The 18,034-nt window shown below is 35.1% G+C and overlaps 1 protein-coding gene across 4 annotated transcripts in view; it reads right to left on the reverse strand.

The window, feature by feature from the left end:
• The window catches only part of KLHL13 (kelch like family member 13), an 81,810-nt gene that overhangs the window by 40,321 nt on the left and 23,455 nt on the right, over positions 1-18,034 (reverse strand). For all 4 annotated transcript variants that reach the window (XM_063084004.1, XM_063084006.1, XM_063084005.1 and 1 more), the window contains one exon: positions 2,011-2,152. In XM_063084004.1, the coding sequence (XP_062940074.1) occupies positions 2,011-2,152 (142 nt within the window). The remainder of the gene's footprint in view (positions 1-2,010; positions 2,153-18,034) is intronic.

The following is an 18,034-nucleotide window of genomic DNA, read 5'->3' on the forward strand; positions in this document are numbered from 1 at the left end:
AGGGTCTTCCCACACGTCCCTATCCCAACTTGCAGGATCCCATTCTTTCCCAACTAATGCTCTCACTTTAGCAGTAGATACCCTGTGAGGCTGATGATTCAACTGCCGCTGTAGCCCAGCCAATCTTATGATGAGGGCTTGTGTTTGATTTTCAGCAATTTCAGCCCTGTGGGTACTGGAGCGAAGATTCTGGCCTAGAGCACACCTAGAAACTTTTAAGTCATCTATGTGGCGTTTGAGCCGAGAAATCACTTCACTGAGCTCCCCCTTTTCTTTCTTCAGTTTATCCAGTGTTGTGAGGAGCAACCAGCCAATGTCAGTATAGTCCTCAGATTTCCACAAATACTCAAAAGTATTACGTATAGAGTCACGGAATCCCTTGTCTTTTACAAGCGGTGAATCAGGACCATCAAATGTATTTATCTTGCATATCTCTTTAAACAGTTCACGCCAAGGACTATCAGTGCTCTCCGTATTATTAGAAGTCGAGCTGTTAGCAATTTTAGGTCTAACGCCCTGAAACCAATTGAAGAAATTCATCTTTAAGATTCTGTTTCTCTAGAACCACTCCTGGCACCAAAATCTGTATTAGTCAGGGTTCTCCAGAGAGACAGAATCAATAGGATATGATATAATTACATGAGAGGGATTTATTACGGGAATTAGCTCATGTGGCTATGAAGAAAAGTCCCACGATAGGCCGTCTATAAACCGGATGCTGGTAACGTGGCTCAGTCCAAGTCCAAAGGCCTCAGAACCAGGGAAGCTGATGGTGTCCTTGGTGTAAGTCCTGGAACCCAAAAGCTAAAGAGTCTCGAGGTCTGATGTCCATGGACAGGAGAGAAAAGTGTATCCCAGCTCCAGCGGATCGAGAGAGAAAGAGAGAGCTTCACCTCTTTCCCCTGTCTTTTGTTCTCTTAGGACCCCCAGTGAATTGGACGGTTCCCACCCACACTGAGGGTGGGTCTTTTCCACCCAGGCCACTCAGACTCTCATACTGCTTTACTATAATGGTTCTTGACCAGGGATATATATAAATATGAAATTCATGTTGGGCGATTTCTTTCAAATACACATTTCGAGGGCTGGCCAGTTAGCTCAGTTGGTTAGAGTGTGGTGCTGAAAACACCAAGGTCCAGGGTTCCATCCCTGTACCATCTAGCCACCAAAATGTATATATATTTTGTATATACATTTAGAAAGATATATTTTCCTTATCACATTAAGCAGAGAGGACTGATACAATTTAACTATATCTAGAAGACGTTTATGGACATCCAGTATTATATTCTCTAATTCGGCAATGCCCACAGAGGACAGAGAATATCCACAAGTAAAAAGTACATGAGCTGCTAATCCCTATGCTAAATAGCTCTGCATTGCTGTGTTTTGCGTTCTTTTAGCTTTCTACTATGTTTCTGTCCCTTTCTTTGATGTTACTTATTACTTCTTACATCTGTCAGTGGGTTTGCATCCAGCAGTTCTCACCCCTACTCCCATACCTACTATTGCCGCTGTCAGTTGAGAGACCAAATAGATCGTTAGAACTTTGACAAAGCTGAGAGTAAAAATAGGTTGTAAATGGGAAACTAGAAAATTTAGTGTAGGGACCTTGTGATATTTATTTTGGCTGCTATGTGATGGAAAGTCAGTGTTGCCAGATACAGTATTCTGTAAGAAAGTGGCAAGCTAGCATGACGTCCTTTACACAAATAAAACAAAGAATAAACTCTGGGGACTTTTTTTTTTTTTAACATCAGGAAGGTATTCATTCCTCCATCAAGATTTCTCCACTGGTGGGTTTTTGTTTTTGTTTTTTAATTAATAAATTTTACTTTTTAGAGCAGTTTTATGTTCACAGCAAAATTGAGCAGAAAGTACTGAGAGTTCCCATATACCTGCTGTCCCTACACACCCACAACCTCTCCCACTATAAACATCCCACACCACAAAAACCCTGATGGGTTTTTGAAGCTATGTAAATACCACCAAAGGAAAAGCTCACATTACCTGTAACACCACAGAACTGTGAGTATTGCTTGTAAAGATGCGTGTGGTTCCTGCCTTGGAAGACTGCAAATGGGATGAGAGGCCCATTTCGCTGCTTCCAAGGGACAATTTCATGTGTTGGTCTTCCTCTTCCACAAGAGATCTGAAATTTTTTTTTTAAATGAGAAAAAAAAGCAAATTAAAACATGTACAATTCATAATAATGAGATTATTTACAGAAATAATCAGTCACTCTCTGATTATGGAGTATACTGAATTTTGTTTCACTGTATTTTAATAGGCTAATACCACTGTATATCATATAAGAAATATATATTTGTAAAATACTTTCCAAGGACACAAAAGACAGATAAGAACTGAGAAATCGACTTAAAAGCTGGTTCAAAATTACAGTCACAAGGGTTTTTTAGGACCACAGTAATTGCTTTTGGTATTTTACTGTTTAGGTATCAATGCCATCAAATTGTGTTACTCACAGTTAAAATTAATTTGGAGCACATAATTTTAGAAAGATAAAAAATAATAGCTACCATTTATTGAATAGCCACTATGAGTCAGATACTTGCCAAGAATTTTACACACATGAGCTCTCCTAATCCTTAAAATAATCCAATGCAATAGGCACTATTATTATTATCTCCTTTTTATTAAGAGTAGGGGTAATGAGCTAAAGAAGGGTTAAAAATAACTTATCCAGAGTCACAACATTATTAACGTGGTTGGGCCAGGATTTGAATCTAGGTCTAGTCTGATTCTGACTCCAAAGCCCTAATTAACAAAAGTCAAAAATAAACTGTGATATTAATACATTACTTCCTCTTTGGTTATTAGTAATACTTTTAATCAACCCCAACTTAGAGGATTCATAAAACAAATGTACCTCACAGGGCCTGGTTTTCCAAAGCCTTGCAGTTTCAAATATTTACCTTGTAAAGGACAGGAAATTTTCCCTAGGCTATTGAATCTCTGTTGCAAGATAAGAATTATAACACAGGAAGGTTGCTGGTTCTAAGACAGACAAGTTACTAATTGATATGTAAAGTTACTAAAAAGCTGCTGGAGGGAAAAGGAATGTTTGCTAAATCAAGCCTTTGTTAGTGGATCACTTAATTGCCTAACAGAATGTCATCTGACAGGTTTTTACTGAATGTTACCAGCTTCTATTCTAAAACTTGTTAAACTGTACTTAGCAAAACTCCACCTATGTCTCTTCCTGTAACTTCTTGGTCTGGAGAATAAATGCAGGAAGAGAACCCCAATTCATGGTTAATTTCCCAAATGGAAGAAATGCCTCATGCTTGAGGAAGTTCTGGGATATTAACCCCTTTCTGGGGCTTCTCACTGCTCAAAAGAGATGGGCTTTGAGTAATCTTTGGCAGCTCCGTCACCCGGGGGAAAAAGGGGTGACAAATTCATGGGAGGCAAAGCAACACCAACTGGATGAAACTTTACACATGAAATAATTTCTTTTCTAGCACTATCTCTCACTTAGTTTGGGATTGTTTAACTAAATAACCACAATCTAGTGGAATTTCTATCTTTTAAAAGAAATGAATAATAAAAAATAAATGCAAGCTATCCCATATGTATTAAGACAATAATTTTTTCAGGGGCCATGAGAAAGGGCTGGAGAACCGGTAGTCAGTAGATCATTTAGTTGCACAGAGAATATGACAATATATTTGATAGTTAAAGGGCCTCAGTTAGGTTACACTAAAAACTGGCCATCATGGAACCTTTCATCATTCCTTAGAAGAAGACTTGTGTTTCCTTAGAATACATTGCCAAAATTGTCTCTGGATCACCTGCAGATAAGAGAAGGGAGCCCATGGCTCTGAATTGGTTTGTGCATTCATGTTATACACTACTAAAATGCACATCAGGGAAAAAGGATGAGAATGGATTTTCAAGTGCTAAAATTCTTCAATTTTCATAAAGATGACAGCATTTTTCCTATTGTATCTATAATCTAAGTTGATCAGTTTCAACAAGAAAAAGGGTTTTTAAGACTATATCATACTTTTAATAAAGATCCTGCTTTTTGAATTCTGACACCAACCAAATGGTTTTAAATCCTGCAATAATTAGCAAAAATTCTGGCCTTAAGGGTGACATCAATTCTTCTTAATAATATTTGAGCCATAGTATAACCAAAAATTAATTAATAATATGTAACTATGTTTTATTCAACTGTCACAGATGTTTAATAAAGAAGAGAATAACTTAAATAAGATTTTAACAAGCATAAAAGAAAATGGATATAGCTTTCTACTAGAGTTTCAGAAATAGCTTTAAAAAGAACTAAATTATACATATGATATATAGCATACACATAGTCACACATACTTTTTAAAAGCTTTGTGGATAGATATTTAAAATTAGAATCAATTGGAGAAGTCAGGAATAGATTGACGGTGATTGGTATCCCTAACCAGAAAATTTCTATTCATCCACAATTAATTTAATAGGATATTCAAGCTGACTGTTTTATTAGTTTTTGTATTCCCTGCACAGAGCCTGGCATGAGAGGCTTAGTACGTGTCCTCAGAATGAATACAAAATCTCACTTGTGTGGATCATTCCAAAGACATTTCTTTATCATGCAGTGCTTAAATGACCATCAATTAGCATTTTTTATAAAACCACAGATGTAAAAGGGACAGGAGTAAAGGTGAAACCACATCGCCCCTATGACATATCCTGGAAATTGCTTTTTTGAATAAACTACAGATAACAACTTGTTCACTTGTAGTTTGTCTCTTGCTCTTAAAATTGAAAAGCAGAATGTGAAAATGCAGCTCTTTCTTGGCAATATAATATGGCTGGCTTTCTAATCAATTACTGCAAAAGCTGATGAAGCCATTACTAACATCATTTTCTTCATGACTTTTGATCAGCATCTCTTGACTTTTTAACATTCAAAACACTCCCTATTGTTTCTGCATCGGTAACGGGACATGCCATGTCAGCCTTCTTAGCAGATTCAATATTCCCTTCTATCTTCTTCTCATTAAGTTTATTGACTGGATGTGAAGAGCACTGGTCTTCAACATTGCAAAGGGGTGACACCTATCTGCAGACCCCAGGTCACAATTATATCAAAGTATACTTAAAGTAATGATTATATGAGTAATTCCAAGAACAAATAACATTTTTTAATCTTATTTTTTTCAAGTCATACAGTTAAGAGCAATATACATTCCAGTGGTTCTCAATGGGGGGAGGGGAAGTGGAAGACGTTTTGCCAACCCCTCACCTCCACGTCTGGCAACATTTGGAGACATTTTTCATTGTAGCAACAGGATAGGGGGAATTATTGTCATCTCTTGGGATGCTGCTAAACACCCTACAATGTACAGGATAGTTTTCCAAGTCAAAGATGTTCTTAGGTAAAAATGTCAAGGGTGTCACGGTTGAGAAACCCTGATATAGAGGGATTTACCTCCTCATGAAAATTTTTCTCAAGCAATTTCATGTTTTAAATAACTTCCCTTGGGCTGGCCAGTTAGCTCTGTTGTTTAGAGCACAGTGTTATAACACCAAGGTCAAGGGTTCGGATCCCCATATCAGCCATCTGCCAATAAAATTAAATTAAATTAAAATTTTAAAAATAAATAAATTAATAATTTCCCAGTCCTAGGGTTGATTCCATGAGGTAATGTTAGCAGTACAAACCACAGTAGGATTATTAATTACCACTAACTCTTCCAAGGTTACCTAATAGAATACCTCTGCTCTCCTTAGGCCCATCAATTTGAAAAATCAAGTGTTCACAGCAGATAAGTAGATAATGGCTCTGAAGTTTACAATACAATTATGCAGCAAAGCTTTTGTTATATATAAGCTCATGTGAGAATAATAATGTCTGAATTCTGCTTAAAACAATGTTACATAGATTCACTTTTATTTGCTGTTAGAATCTGGCAAATGCTGTCCGAATTGTCCCATTACATCAACACTATAAAATTATTTATGGGAGAGACTACATTCACCAATATTCTTTCTAAAAATTAAATATGTTTTTTCCTACAACATTATAGTCTGCATGTTGCTGCCATACCGCCCCCATCCAACCCATCACTACTGTAACAACTTATTTTTGAAAAAATGACCAACCACAGAGCACAAAAGCAATCTTTCACAAAGTGTGTTTGAATCAGTCAACTGTACTTGCTCAAAGAAAACAATTACTTTTTTTAAGAGCATTAGGTTAGAGACAGCGGCACTGTCTCATCATTATACTGAAAGCTTGCAAACCCGGTCAAACCGAACATACATAGGCTATGGTATCTCTTTGCACTGCTGTTTGAAGACAAAGGGAAAAAATGTCTAAGCAGTTGTCATATATTAACAAAGTGATGCCAACATTATAATCTTGCCTTAAAACTTCCATATTTTAAAAATTACCTCAACGGAAACATGTATAAATGATATGAGCACACAATTCACAAAGATCTAAGTATAAATAATTAACAGATAGAAAAACGTTTATCCTCATCAGTATTCCAGAAATATGCAAATTAAAACAAAGATTCTATTTTTTAAATCTATAAAACCATCAAAGAGTAGAGTAGAATATATACTGTCAAAATTGCTAGTGCAAACATGTATTAAGCCCCTACTATCTGTATGAAATTGTTCATCCAAGTGGATTTTTTAAAGAAAATCTCAAAAATCACTAAAAGGTCAAATCTTTTTTCTTTTTACAGCAAACATCATGACAATGAAAGACTGTGTATTATGGCTGTGTCCTGTAAGTGGGCCACAGCAAGAGTGCTCTGCCAATCTGGTTCGAATATGTTTTCTCCAATGAATAGTTCTGTAGAAGTTTAATTTGGTAGAGGTTCTATAGAGAACTGTGTACTATTAGAATTCAGTGCAGCAAATGCATTTGTTGGTATGCTACATGGAAAAGGGAAGAGCATCTCTTAATTGCATCATTTGGCTCCAAAGCCACAAATAATCTTCCAATGCTCCTCAATCTCCATACCAAAAAAAAAAAATTCCCCAAGACCCAAAAAAACAGTACTTTTCTGTTTAAAAAAAAAAAAAAGTGATATCATCTTGATAAATTATAAAATGCACATCTCAATTTCTTGGTTTCTATCACTGTAAATAAACAACAGTTCAGGTTTTATAGAAAGCCAGGTGAGGTCAAATTTCATTGTCAAGGAAAAGGGAACACGTTAGTGCTTCTTGAAATTATAAGCATGAGAGCACAATGGAACACCTTACTTGATAGAGAGGTTATGTGTGCCAACTCATGCATTGACACATTAATGTCTAGCTCACACCAAATGAAGAGTAGCACATTAATACTGCTGTGAATAAAAGATTGTTGTGTATACTTTCCTGCATTGTTTGTAATTCCTGAGGGAAAAATGAATCAAAAAAAAGCCAGAAAGGTAAAAGTATATGAACAACAGCTTTATCTTTCCTCTATTTAGTTCCTTTTGCTTGCCACCATTTCATTACAAGTTTAAATATAACAATATATTCTAATAACACAATTTCACTGTAACAAAAGAATGGGAGTCTCTTGAGTTATTGTCAAAACTATTATACAAATATTTTAAGTTTCCAGTTCAATATTATCTTAACCGAAAGTTTCTATCAGTGGGTTTGTATACAAGAATGGTAACAATAACAAAACAAAAACAAGAAAGCCATGAATGGTTTAACAATACAAGACAGGTTAGTTAATCAAGGCACTGACTCATGCTTTCCACCACCCGTTCCCCCCAAAAATAAAATACATTTTTGTCACACTCACAATTTAAAAAGAAAATCAAGAAAAAGGTTTTCTTCAAAGTAGTATTCCCCCTCCATTCGTTTTTCTGCTCTGAAACAGAGAAGTGTCTGCTAGCAGCAGCATTTGCTAAATGAAACATTTCTTGTGATAAAGTTGCATGGCAGGTGGAGGAGAAAATGTGCCACCTGTTCTCATACTCATTTGAATTCTAGTGCTAAATTTGTCAAGGTATTTCCTTCCACTCTTGAAAAATAAATTAAAAACTTAAGATGGTAGAAGTCATTTCCCATTGGTTTTCAGATAGATTCAAAGTATGCATACTGCATTAAATTCTAAAGATATTTATAGCTTTTCTACTCCTCTCCTTCTCCAGCCCCCAAACAAAAACGGAATGATATCATGCATGTATGTGCACACACATGTGTGTGCACACACACGCATACACAACTTCCATTATTAGAAAAGAAGTAAAATATTTTGAAATAATCAGAAACAAAATTTCCAACTCATGAAGTAAGCTAATGTCTATAAAATAAGCCTGGCATTTTCACTGAAAGAATGAAAAAAACGTAAAGCTTCAAATATTGAAAGATTTGTCCCCCAACTAAAATGTCATTTACAGTATCATTACATGAAGAAATTACAAATGTCATAGCAACTTCTCTTAATAAGGCATAAATTAATTGCTGTTTAAGAAACTATGGGGAATGTATCACTTTAATGAGGTGTTTACTTGAAAGAAATCAAGAAACATAAAGCTTTGGTTAGTTACTTGTATTTTTTAATGACATAAATATATGTACATTATTGTCTACTTGAAATGATTTCACTAATGGAAATATTTAGCATAGATAATATTTTATAAAATAGCTATTATCTTTCCAAAGCTTCTTTCCCCCTGCTATAGCAGTACTAGAGACCACAAAACAGAAAAAAAAAAAAAAAATCAAGGTAATAGGGTCATGCTGGAAAATGATTTTCCAAAGTAAAGAAGCTATTGCACAGGCTTCTTATAGGCATATGTCTGTCAAATTTAAAATAGAATCACATTAATATATAGCTGATGTCCGTTTTAACATAGGAATAAGATCATTTCCCCAGCACCTGCTGTGTACTGGGCATTGTGCCAGGCATGTTCTAGTATGCTGCTTAATCCTCATTACAATCCCATTTTAAAGACAGGGAACTGAAGCTCAGAGAGTTTAAGTCCTCACCATGAGTCTGGTAACAATGATTTGAACCCACATCTGAATCTAAAGCCTATGTGGTTCCCATTACACCAAACCTAAAAAATTAAAAATAGCAGAAAGTAGAGTCTATAAAGTAATTCACATTTCAATGCTTAATTTATAAATACAAGGAGGATATCAGAGAAATAAATTCTGTCATAGTCAAGTAATTTTCTGGTTTGATTAATTAAATCTAAAACTACCCACTTTTACTACTCTATTTCCATATAAACAAAACCAGTGCTAAAAATCTCTCATGCCATTCTCTCAACACCTTTGGGTTAGGGAGGTAGTATATCCTAGAATCTAACTCAGATCAAATTTAGGGAGAATTTTACATTATTGATATCAACATTTAAAGAACAGATTCTGAATTCCTATGCCAACTATCACAATCACAGAAATAGCTCTCTGACACAGATGAGGGAATTGGGCTAGACAAATGGAATGACAAATGATACTCCATTAGATAACTATATCAGGATGAAAGCTAATTATCCAAACCAAAAAGCATTTGCACTGAATATTTCAGTCCTGTCCTTGAAAAACTTTAAAATTAATGTTTGTTCCCTCTATCTACCACATTTCAAGACTTTAGTCTCCCTTCATCTTTTAATATGCATATACCAATTAAACTACATCAAATCTCATGCATCTTGACAAAAAAAAATTCTTCCAGTTAGGGAGCTTGCTTTATATATTATTTCTTGTTTTTCGCATTTCTCATAATATTTTAGTGAAAACAAGATAAGTAGATCAGTAGATGGTGTAGATAGGTAGGTAGGTAGGTAGAAAGATGGACGACTTGCTGGATGGATGGGTGAAAGGTTGCTAGATTGAGTATGTAAGAATCCACTCTATTTCATGAAGTAGAAATAAAAGGAATAAGTTTCTAAATGCTGATTCCATATCCACTATACAAAAAAGCTAAGTCAAAGCTCCCTTGCCTTTAAGAAGCCATATAAGGTGAGAGAGTGCTCAAGTGGTAGCGGCAGTAGGGAGATGGCAATATTTAGAAGTGGGTTGGGAGAAACAGCACATGCTTCCATCACTGTCAGTAGTCCCTTTCTCAGTGCACAGAGGAAACAGTTACAATCCTCTGGCCATCCATAAGCTCTCTGGAAGGATGTTTCACTCTACAGCTAGCATTAGACTTGCCCACTGAGAAGTTTCACTGTACCTGTGGCAGTGAACTTGCCTTCTCCTTCAATCCCAAAATTAAAAAAACTGAAATGGGCACTTCAACCCCTTCAACAGCCAGGCCAATTTTCTTTAAAGGAGCTTTGCTTCCTGAGGATTTGTTAACCAAGGTGTTGTTTCACTCCCATTATCCGTAGCTTGCCAACTTTGAAATTTAACTATTGTGCTATGGTGCATTTAAATCAATAAGTGAGTTATGAAAAAACTGAGTTTCACCTGCCTAAAATTTCAATTTATTAAATATTCAAACATCCAGGTTATCCAAATTTAGAGTTTATTATAAAGGTAGATTCCACAAACTCAAAACCAATTAGAAATCAGAGACAAATCCATTTGGAAACAGGAGAAGCATTAATCAAGTGGTAAAAAACAGTGAAAATCCTACACTTTTTTGAATTTCCCAGTTATGTTCAACTTCACAAAGTCAATAATTTATGACTAGGTCTTAAGGGAATATTTATTTCTCTTTTAGAAGGAAACACGAAAAACCAGGGTAAGACTTGCAAAACAATAACCACAGCATTCCATGTTTTGATATAATTGGCAGCTCCAAGAGTCCCACTGACTATGGAATTAAAGCCTGTAATAAACATAGCAAATCTCATCCTCGATTTTGCAATGACCTAGCGGCATTTCTAATTGTTTCAATAAGTGAAGAAAGAATTTCAGTATCAAATCAATCACATGTTTTTAATATGACAGCCGGTATTTTTAAAGACAGGGGGGATAACATGCAAAAAAGCAGAATACAGTCTCTCAACCTAATGAGTATGGGAATCACTCTTAGGATAGTTCTCTCAAAGTCATCTCAGATATGCAACTTACAGAAGTAATAAGTCTAATTTAAGTATCATTTTTATATTAAAATTATTTTCCTTTTTCTGCATATCTGCCTCACCATTAAGGGTTTTTTCATAAAACTTTGTTGTAAGACTGAGTTATCCCTCTTGTACTAATGCTTCCTATAAAGAAACATATCCATTGCTGGCCTAAAGTTCTCAAGTTGTTAGGAGATGCAAAAACTCTGTTACTTACAACCCACTCACCTACCTATACACTCAATCTATTCTACGAGTATTAATGCCATGAAAGATCCATGATTTTACTACACTCCTAGAAACTAGTTTAACTAAGATCATCATAATGTTCTGTTTCATATAACAAAGCAATTTCATGATCTAGCCACAGACAATTCTGCTAATGTGCATAACAAAAGTTGCTCTACAAAAACACTTTTATGAGTTTTTGTCCATGGTGCAGTAATTCTAAGGGAGAGTCATTTGGTCAAAGTACTTATGTACTATGACTATATTTGATTACCTAAAATATTAAAAACTCTTAATAAAATTTGTAATGTTATCCTGAAATGCAGACTGGTGATGGGGGTGGGGGGCGGTGTGCAAATTATAAATCACTGGGGAGTTTGCCTCTTTGGAGGTAAGGTGTTTAAGCTTCTGTTTAAGCTTCTGACATGGTAGAGGCAGACTATATCATTTTGATGAAATGACACAGTAGGCATCAAGCATTCAAATTTCTCAGTCATTTAAATGGGAATTCTAAACAGAAGATAATTGGAACATTTTCAGATTATGTGTGCCTTTGTTTTGCAGAAGTGATCTATGAATTGTGAAGTAGTGATAAAGCACTTCACTACCTTAATCTGTTTGAAACAAATGGAAAGAGAGAAGCATTCCTTTCTTTCCTCTTTCAGTCCTTTATTTTTTTAGAAATTTATTTATTTATTAAGTGAAACATACTGAGTGTACATATTTATGGGGTACAGAGTTATATTTTAATACATGTTCACAATGTGTAATGATCAAATCAGGATAGTGATCAAATTCATCATCGCAAAAATTTATTGTTTCTTTGTGATGAGAACATTTGAGCTCCTCTTCTAGCCATTTGAGAACATACAATAAATTATTGTTAGTTATAAATGCCTAGCACCAAGTCAGTGTTTCACACCTAACTTACAATTTCTGACTCTCAAAGTGCAGGTGAGAAGCAGATATGGGAGAGAAGAGTCACCCAATAGGTAGGTAAAAGTAGCAGGGAATCAAGGTGATAAAAGTTTGCCCAGCTAGTTGGAAAACGCTACTCTAAATGCTCCTGCCCTCACTCGCCCCATCTCCATGAGCTATTTCTTGAAGCTGTCATCATTTTCAAATCTTCAAACTCCAATCTTTTCATTGGTCAAAGATATTCTAATGGAAATTAATTTGACTACATATTTCTTAGTAACCATTTCTGGAAGCTGGGTCAGTCAAGAAATTTCAGGAATCTCAAATGGATCCTGATGCCATACATTCAAAAGAACCACAAGCAGAATACTTTGGATTCTAAAAGACAATTGCTATCATCAAAATACTTTAGTCATCCTTGACCCCTGCTTCTTTCCCACTCCCATGTCCAATCAACTGTCAAATACTACTGAATCTCTCTCTAGAATGATCCTATCCTTCACTTCCTCTCTACAGTTTCACTGCCCCTACTATCGTTCCAGTCTCGGTTACCTTTTACCTGGATCTGGTTATGATTATAAATTTCATATACATTATAAGTACAGCTTTTTTATGTACTGTGATTGTATTTATAGCTCAGAAAATCACTCTCTTGCTAAAAAAGTATTCAATGACTCACTGATTGCTGAACAAAAACCAAATCCCACACTCTTGGATTCAGGGCTTCTTGGCCTAGCCCTCCTTAGCTAATCACACATCTCAGCAAATTATTCACACTCAATATATATTTAATGATTAAAGAGTAAACAAAAATTCAAATATATTTACAGACTACCAATTGTTTTGTTTTAGAATATATTTCTATTATATATTCACAGCAACGCCTTCTTGCCTATTGCTAACCAAGTAACATGTAAAAGCCATTTTAATTAAACATTTTAATAGAAAGAAAATTCATTTAATTTAAATATAATATCTGCTAAACCTTTGCAATTAGGCTGAAGCCCTTTTAAATATAAAACATTTAGAACATAAATAAATGTGAATAATTTTTGAGAACTAATTTTAAATTTATTTCTCTTAAGCACTAGTCAGGTTTCCTTATCTCCTAGTCAGCCACTCCTTTTTATGAAACTATACACACAAAATATATCATCATTTAAGTGCAAATATACTAGCTTCAAAACACAAATTAGTCTCATATAGTTTTCCTCACTATAATAAAGGACATAGGAAAATAAGTCAAATAACTCAACTTTAAGAGTACTTGCTGTCTTAGAACAGATTATAGCCTTATTTTCTTTATCAATTTACAATTTGAGCAACCATGACTACAGTATTTTGGTCACTGCTAAATTGCTTCTAGTAAAATTACATTCAGTCTGTGCCAGCATCATGGTATTTACCTGCAACAATGAACAAAATCTGGATTTTGGATTAGTAGAAAAGATAGCCATATCTTACTCTCTAACAAGACTGTAATATATTAGATCACTGCATATATCAAATAAAGGAATTCAATATTCTTAAGAGATTTGCACACAGCTACAGACCTAATAACTATACTCTCTAAATTCATTCACACTCAACCTTTACTGAGCATCTGCTATATGGCAGGCACTGCATTAGGAGATAGGCAAACAAAGAGCAGTCAGGATATTTGCTTGCTAAGAGATCATCACCAAAGAATTAAATGATATAAAAGGATATAAAATGATATAAAATGATTTCCAAAGGATCAAATGGTATAAAAATTATAACAAATGTTCACCATTATACATAACAAATATAATGTTGCATAGTTCATATATACCACAGTAACAAAACAACTGCAAACTTCGTTTTCTAGTCCATAGGGTATCAGTTTATAGGTAGCATATAAGCACCAAATTAAAAAAAAAATAAAAAACACCAACTTTATTATTATTTTAAAGGATTACTCATTCCAGATTAGGTTACCTGCAAGGCTGGATCAGCAATTAAACAATATCCACTATTCAAAAGTATAATCTGAAATTATAATTATATGAAAGAAAGCCAAAATTTATGATGATGCAATGGTGGATCACATTATTTGCAAAAAGGCAGTGCTTAATTGCATGTATCTATATACTTCAGCAACATGTCTAAGAAAATATGCTAATGAGTTAGGTCTCCAGTCTACTTAAGATCAAAACTTTGGTTTCAGTTCTACAAACTTTTGGTTAGCTGTGTATCGTTCAGAAACGATTATGTACACATACCTCTGTAGGAAAGTAATAAGCAGCTCTACTTACAATCGCTAGATGATGGGACCAACCTAAATGTCCATCAATGGATGACTGGATAAGGAAATTGTGCTATATATACACAGTGCAATACTACTCAGCCATAAAAAAAGAATGAAATTCTACCATTTGCCACAACATGAATGAGTCTGGAGAAAATTATCCTAAGTGAAACAACCCAGGCCCAGAAAGGGAAATACCGCATGTTCTCACTCATAACTAGGAGCTGAATCCATAAATAAATAAACAATAAAGAGAGACAGAAAGAAAAAGAAAGAAACAACAATCACAGTAATACGTTGAACTTTTAGAAAACTAGAGGTGGAAAAGGGGAAGGAGGAGGAATGAGGGCTAATGAGGAATTGGTTAACGGACACAAAAAATGATTATGTATTGTAACTATACTGATCTAACCACCACGTATTGTAGACTATTACTGAAAGTCAACGTTGTACTCCACATGTATGTATAATAAAAAATAAATTTAAAAAGAAAAGAAAAATCACTTCAAACTGGCAATGCTAAGGAATTGTCTATTGAATAATCTATTCACAACTTAGAACACCCATATACTTTTCAAAATGCTATTTCAAATATTTTGTAGGTCCATCCAAACTAAAGCTAGATCAAACTAGCTATTAATTACACACATGTTTTACTGCTGGACAAGAGATAAACTCTGATGTAATCACATCTATAAAGAGAAATCTAGTTGAGGTTTTTTTAGTAAGCCATTCTTTAACATTAATTTGTAGTACACTTGATAAAACAGGATTTTACAAAAAGGAAATATAAATTAAGACTGGGCTAAATAATCAAACATAAATGTACACAGTTGGAGAAATAATGATCAGGCATTAATACCACATTCTCTTTCAAGGTAAATGGTGTAACCAAAAGAATGATTTCTAAGGTTCATTCCAGCTCTTGGATTCAAAAAACCCTGAATTAGATAATTATGCTCTTTTTAAGATGTCAAGGTTGTTATCTCATTCTTCATTGAAAAAGCTCTGTATTTTGAAACCAAAAAAACAAAAAGTGAAAATAGAAGAAGATAACTTGTAAGTGATGAGTAAAGATCATTTAGAATTTTTAGAAACACCTGCAGTGAGAGACTTTAATGTGGAAAGGAAGAAGGGAGGGAAAGTAGGTGCACAGGGATGACACAAGGACTGGTTTAGCCTAGTGGCCCAAATACACACAACTAAGCTTGCCACTCCAATACATCATTCTCATAATGTTTGGTTCTCAAAATTTTAGTGTTCTAAAATATAATATTCAAACTTTTTAAATCCAAAATACAATCAAGCCCCTGCACCTTCCACAATAGGGAGCAGACAGTTTCTAGGGAGTTCAGTAACCAGATCTGAGCTCAGAACTTTCCTACACTCACCTCCAAGATTAGAACTGCCACTTCTCAGGCCTTAGTAACTTGCTGGAGAATCAGATTTAATGCTCAATAACTAAGTAGCATAGACGGTCCTCACCTGTTATTTTACTGGTCCTATTACACTTAATAGATGTTGTAGAGCTAGGGCTGGGTCTGGAGCTCACACACCCCTTGAGTCCACTCACAAACCCCTCACACACAGGCCCACAAGCCAGGAAACTGGACAAAATGGTCCTTGGAGCCTTGGCTGAAGTAGAAATACTCTTTATTCAGCACACACACACCTAAGAGTTAAACAGCCCAAAGCAGAAACTCAGAAACTCAACTGCTATCGGCAAAGTCCAAAGAAAAACTGAGCAGCTGCCAGCAGAGTAAACATGTTCTATTTTTAGATGGGAGCTCTCTGCTGGCCAGCCTGCTTCACAAACTGCAGAACACACAATAGCAATAAACCTAAAAAGATACATTGGTGCACATGCACACTAACTCCACCCACACACAACTTGTTTACAAGAAATGTGTTGCTTGACCCCCAACCAGACCTGAGCTAAGGGAGCCTGACTAAATTATCCTGTTTTCCCCACAGATGTTAACTAAGTAACACTCCTAATTTCAGTATTGGACCCCTGTACCTGCCAAACACCAAGCACTGAAGGGCATTAGCAAGGCAACAATGACATAACCATATGCCTCTGCTAGCTAATTCTGTAATATGTTTTGAAGATTTTTTAAAAGATTCTTAACAACCTGTGTTATTTGACTTCAGAGACATATGATGATCTTCTAGTTGTGAAGTATTATTTTCTGGTAGCCTTCATGTTTGATCTGATTTTAATCAGTCTTTTGAATAAGCTGAAAATATTTTGAAAAGGTGGAAAGAAATGTGAGTCCTTTGAAATTGTTTCTTCACTTCTTCAATGCAATAAAACACAATCAACATCAACCAACTTGTATTATGCATTCACTTTAGTACTGTGTAGAGAGCTTTGGTATCAATGGAGTAATTTTGAGTGCTTCTGCTTGTTAAATCAAACTTTATTAAGAAAACAAATCCCATGATTTTATTCAAAAGGTAGCACTACTCCTTATTAGCTTTTAAAAAGAGACTTGGATCATGCAAATCATCCCTAAAGAGCCTGTATTTTAAAAGGCAAATAAATAATAAAGTTTTTAAATAACTAGCATCATAGTTTTTACTCATATTTGCATTTTATGTGATTGTGTATACTTGCAAAATCGAAGTGCTCAATACATTTATGCCTATTTTATAGGACGTGGAGAATGATAAAAGTTCTAACAGTAGAACTTATTTTCATGATACTTTCAACACAACCCCAGGTTACAATGCTGTCACTGGATAATTTTACTTTTTAATAAAATTTTGAGGAAATCATTGTTGTGAGAGTTGAAAACTGTGTATGTAATGCTTAAATTATTATAATTTTCAACAACAAAACTACTGGCCCAGAGATTAATAAATATAGCTTAGTAATAAATTTATAGAAGCACTTGAGTTAATAGGAACAATTTCTTATAATGCTTGTGTAAACCTAACATGATTGTGTTCAACTACAATGTGGTTCATAGAATAATGGACTCCAAAAGATGTCCATATCCTTACCCAAGGAACCTGAGGATATATTGTTACATTGGCAAAGTGGACTTTGCAAATGTGATTAAGGACCTTGATGTGGAGAATGCATCTTATATTATCCAGGTGGCCCAATCTAATCACATGAGTCCTTAGAAGTGGAAGAGGAAGGCAGAAGAGTGGGTTAGAGAGCAATGTGAAAAGAATTCAATCAGCCCTTGCTGGTTTTGAGGAGGAAGGGGGCCAAACCCAAGGAGTGCAGGTAGCCTCTAGAAGCTGAAATTGTCTCTCAGCTTGCAGCCAGCAATATGATAGGGACTTCAGTCCCACAGCCAAAAAGAATTGAATTTTGTCAATGAAGACAAGGAGCAAGGAACTGATTCTCTTCTAGAGCCTCAGCACTGCTGACACTTTGATTTTAGCCCAGTGAGACCAGTATCAAGCTTCTGGCATAAAAAAATTATAAGATAACAAATTTGTGATGTTTTAGACCATTAGCTTGCAGTAATTTGCTGTGGAAGTAATAGAAAACTAATATGTGGAGGGTTTTTTCATCAAGTGCTTGCATACAATTAAGCAATGGGATCAATAATGTCCACAAGAAAGTACTAAACATACCAACTGGGGTAGT

Source organism: Cynocephalus volans, chromosome X (assembly GCF_027409185.1).
Source record: "Cynocephalus volans isolate mCynVol1 chromosome X, mCynVol1.pri, whole genome shotgun sequence".
Classification (NCBI taxonomy): domain Eukaryota; kingdom Metazoa; phylum Chordata; class Mammalia; order Dermoptera; family Cynocephalidae; genus Cynocephalus; species Cynocephalus volans.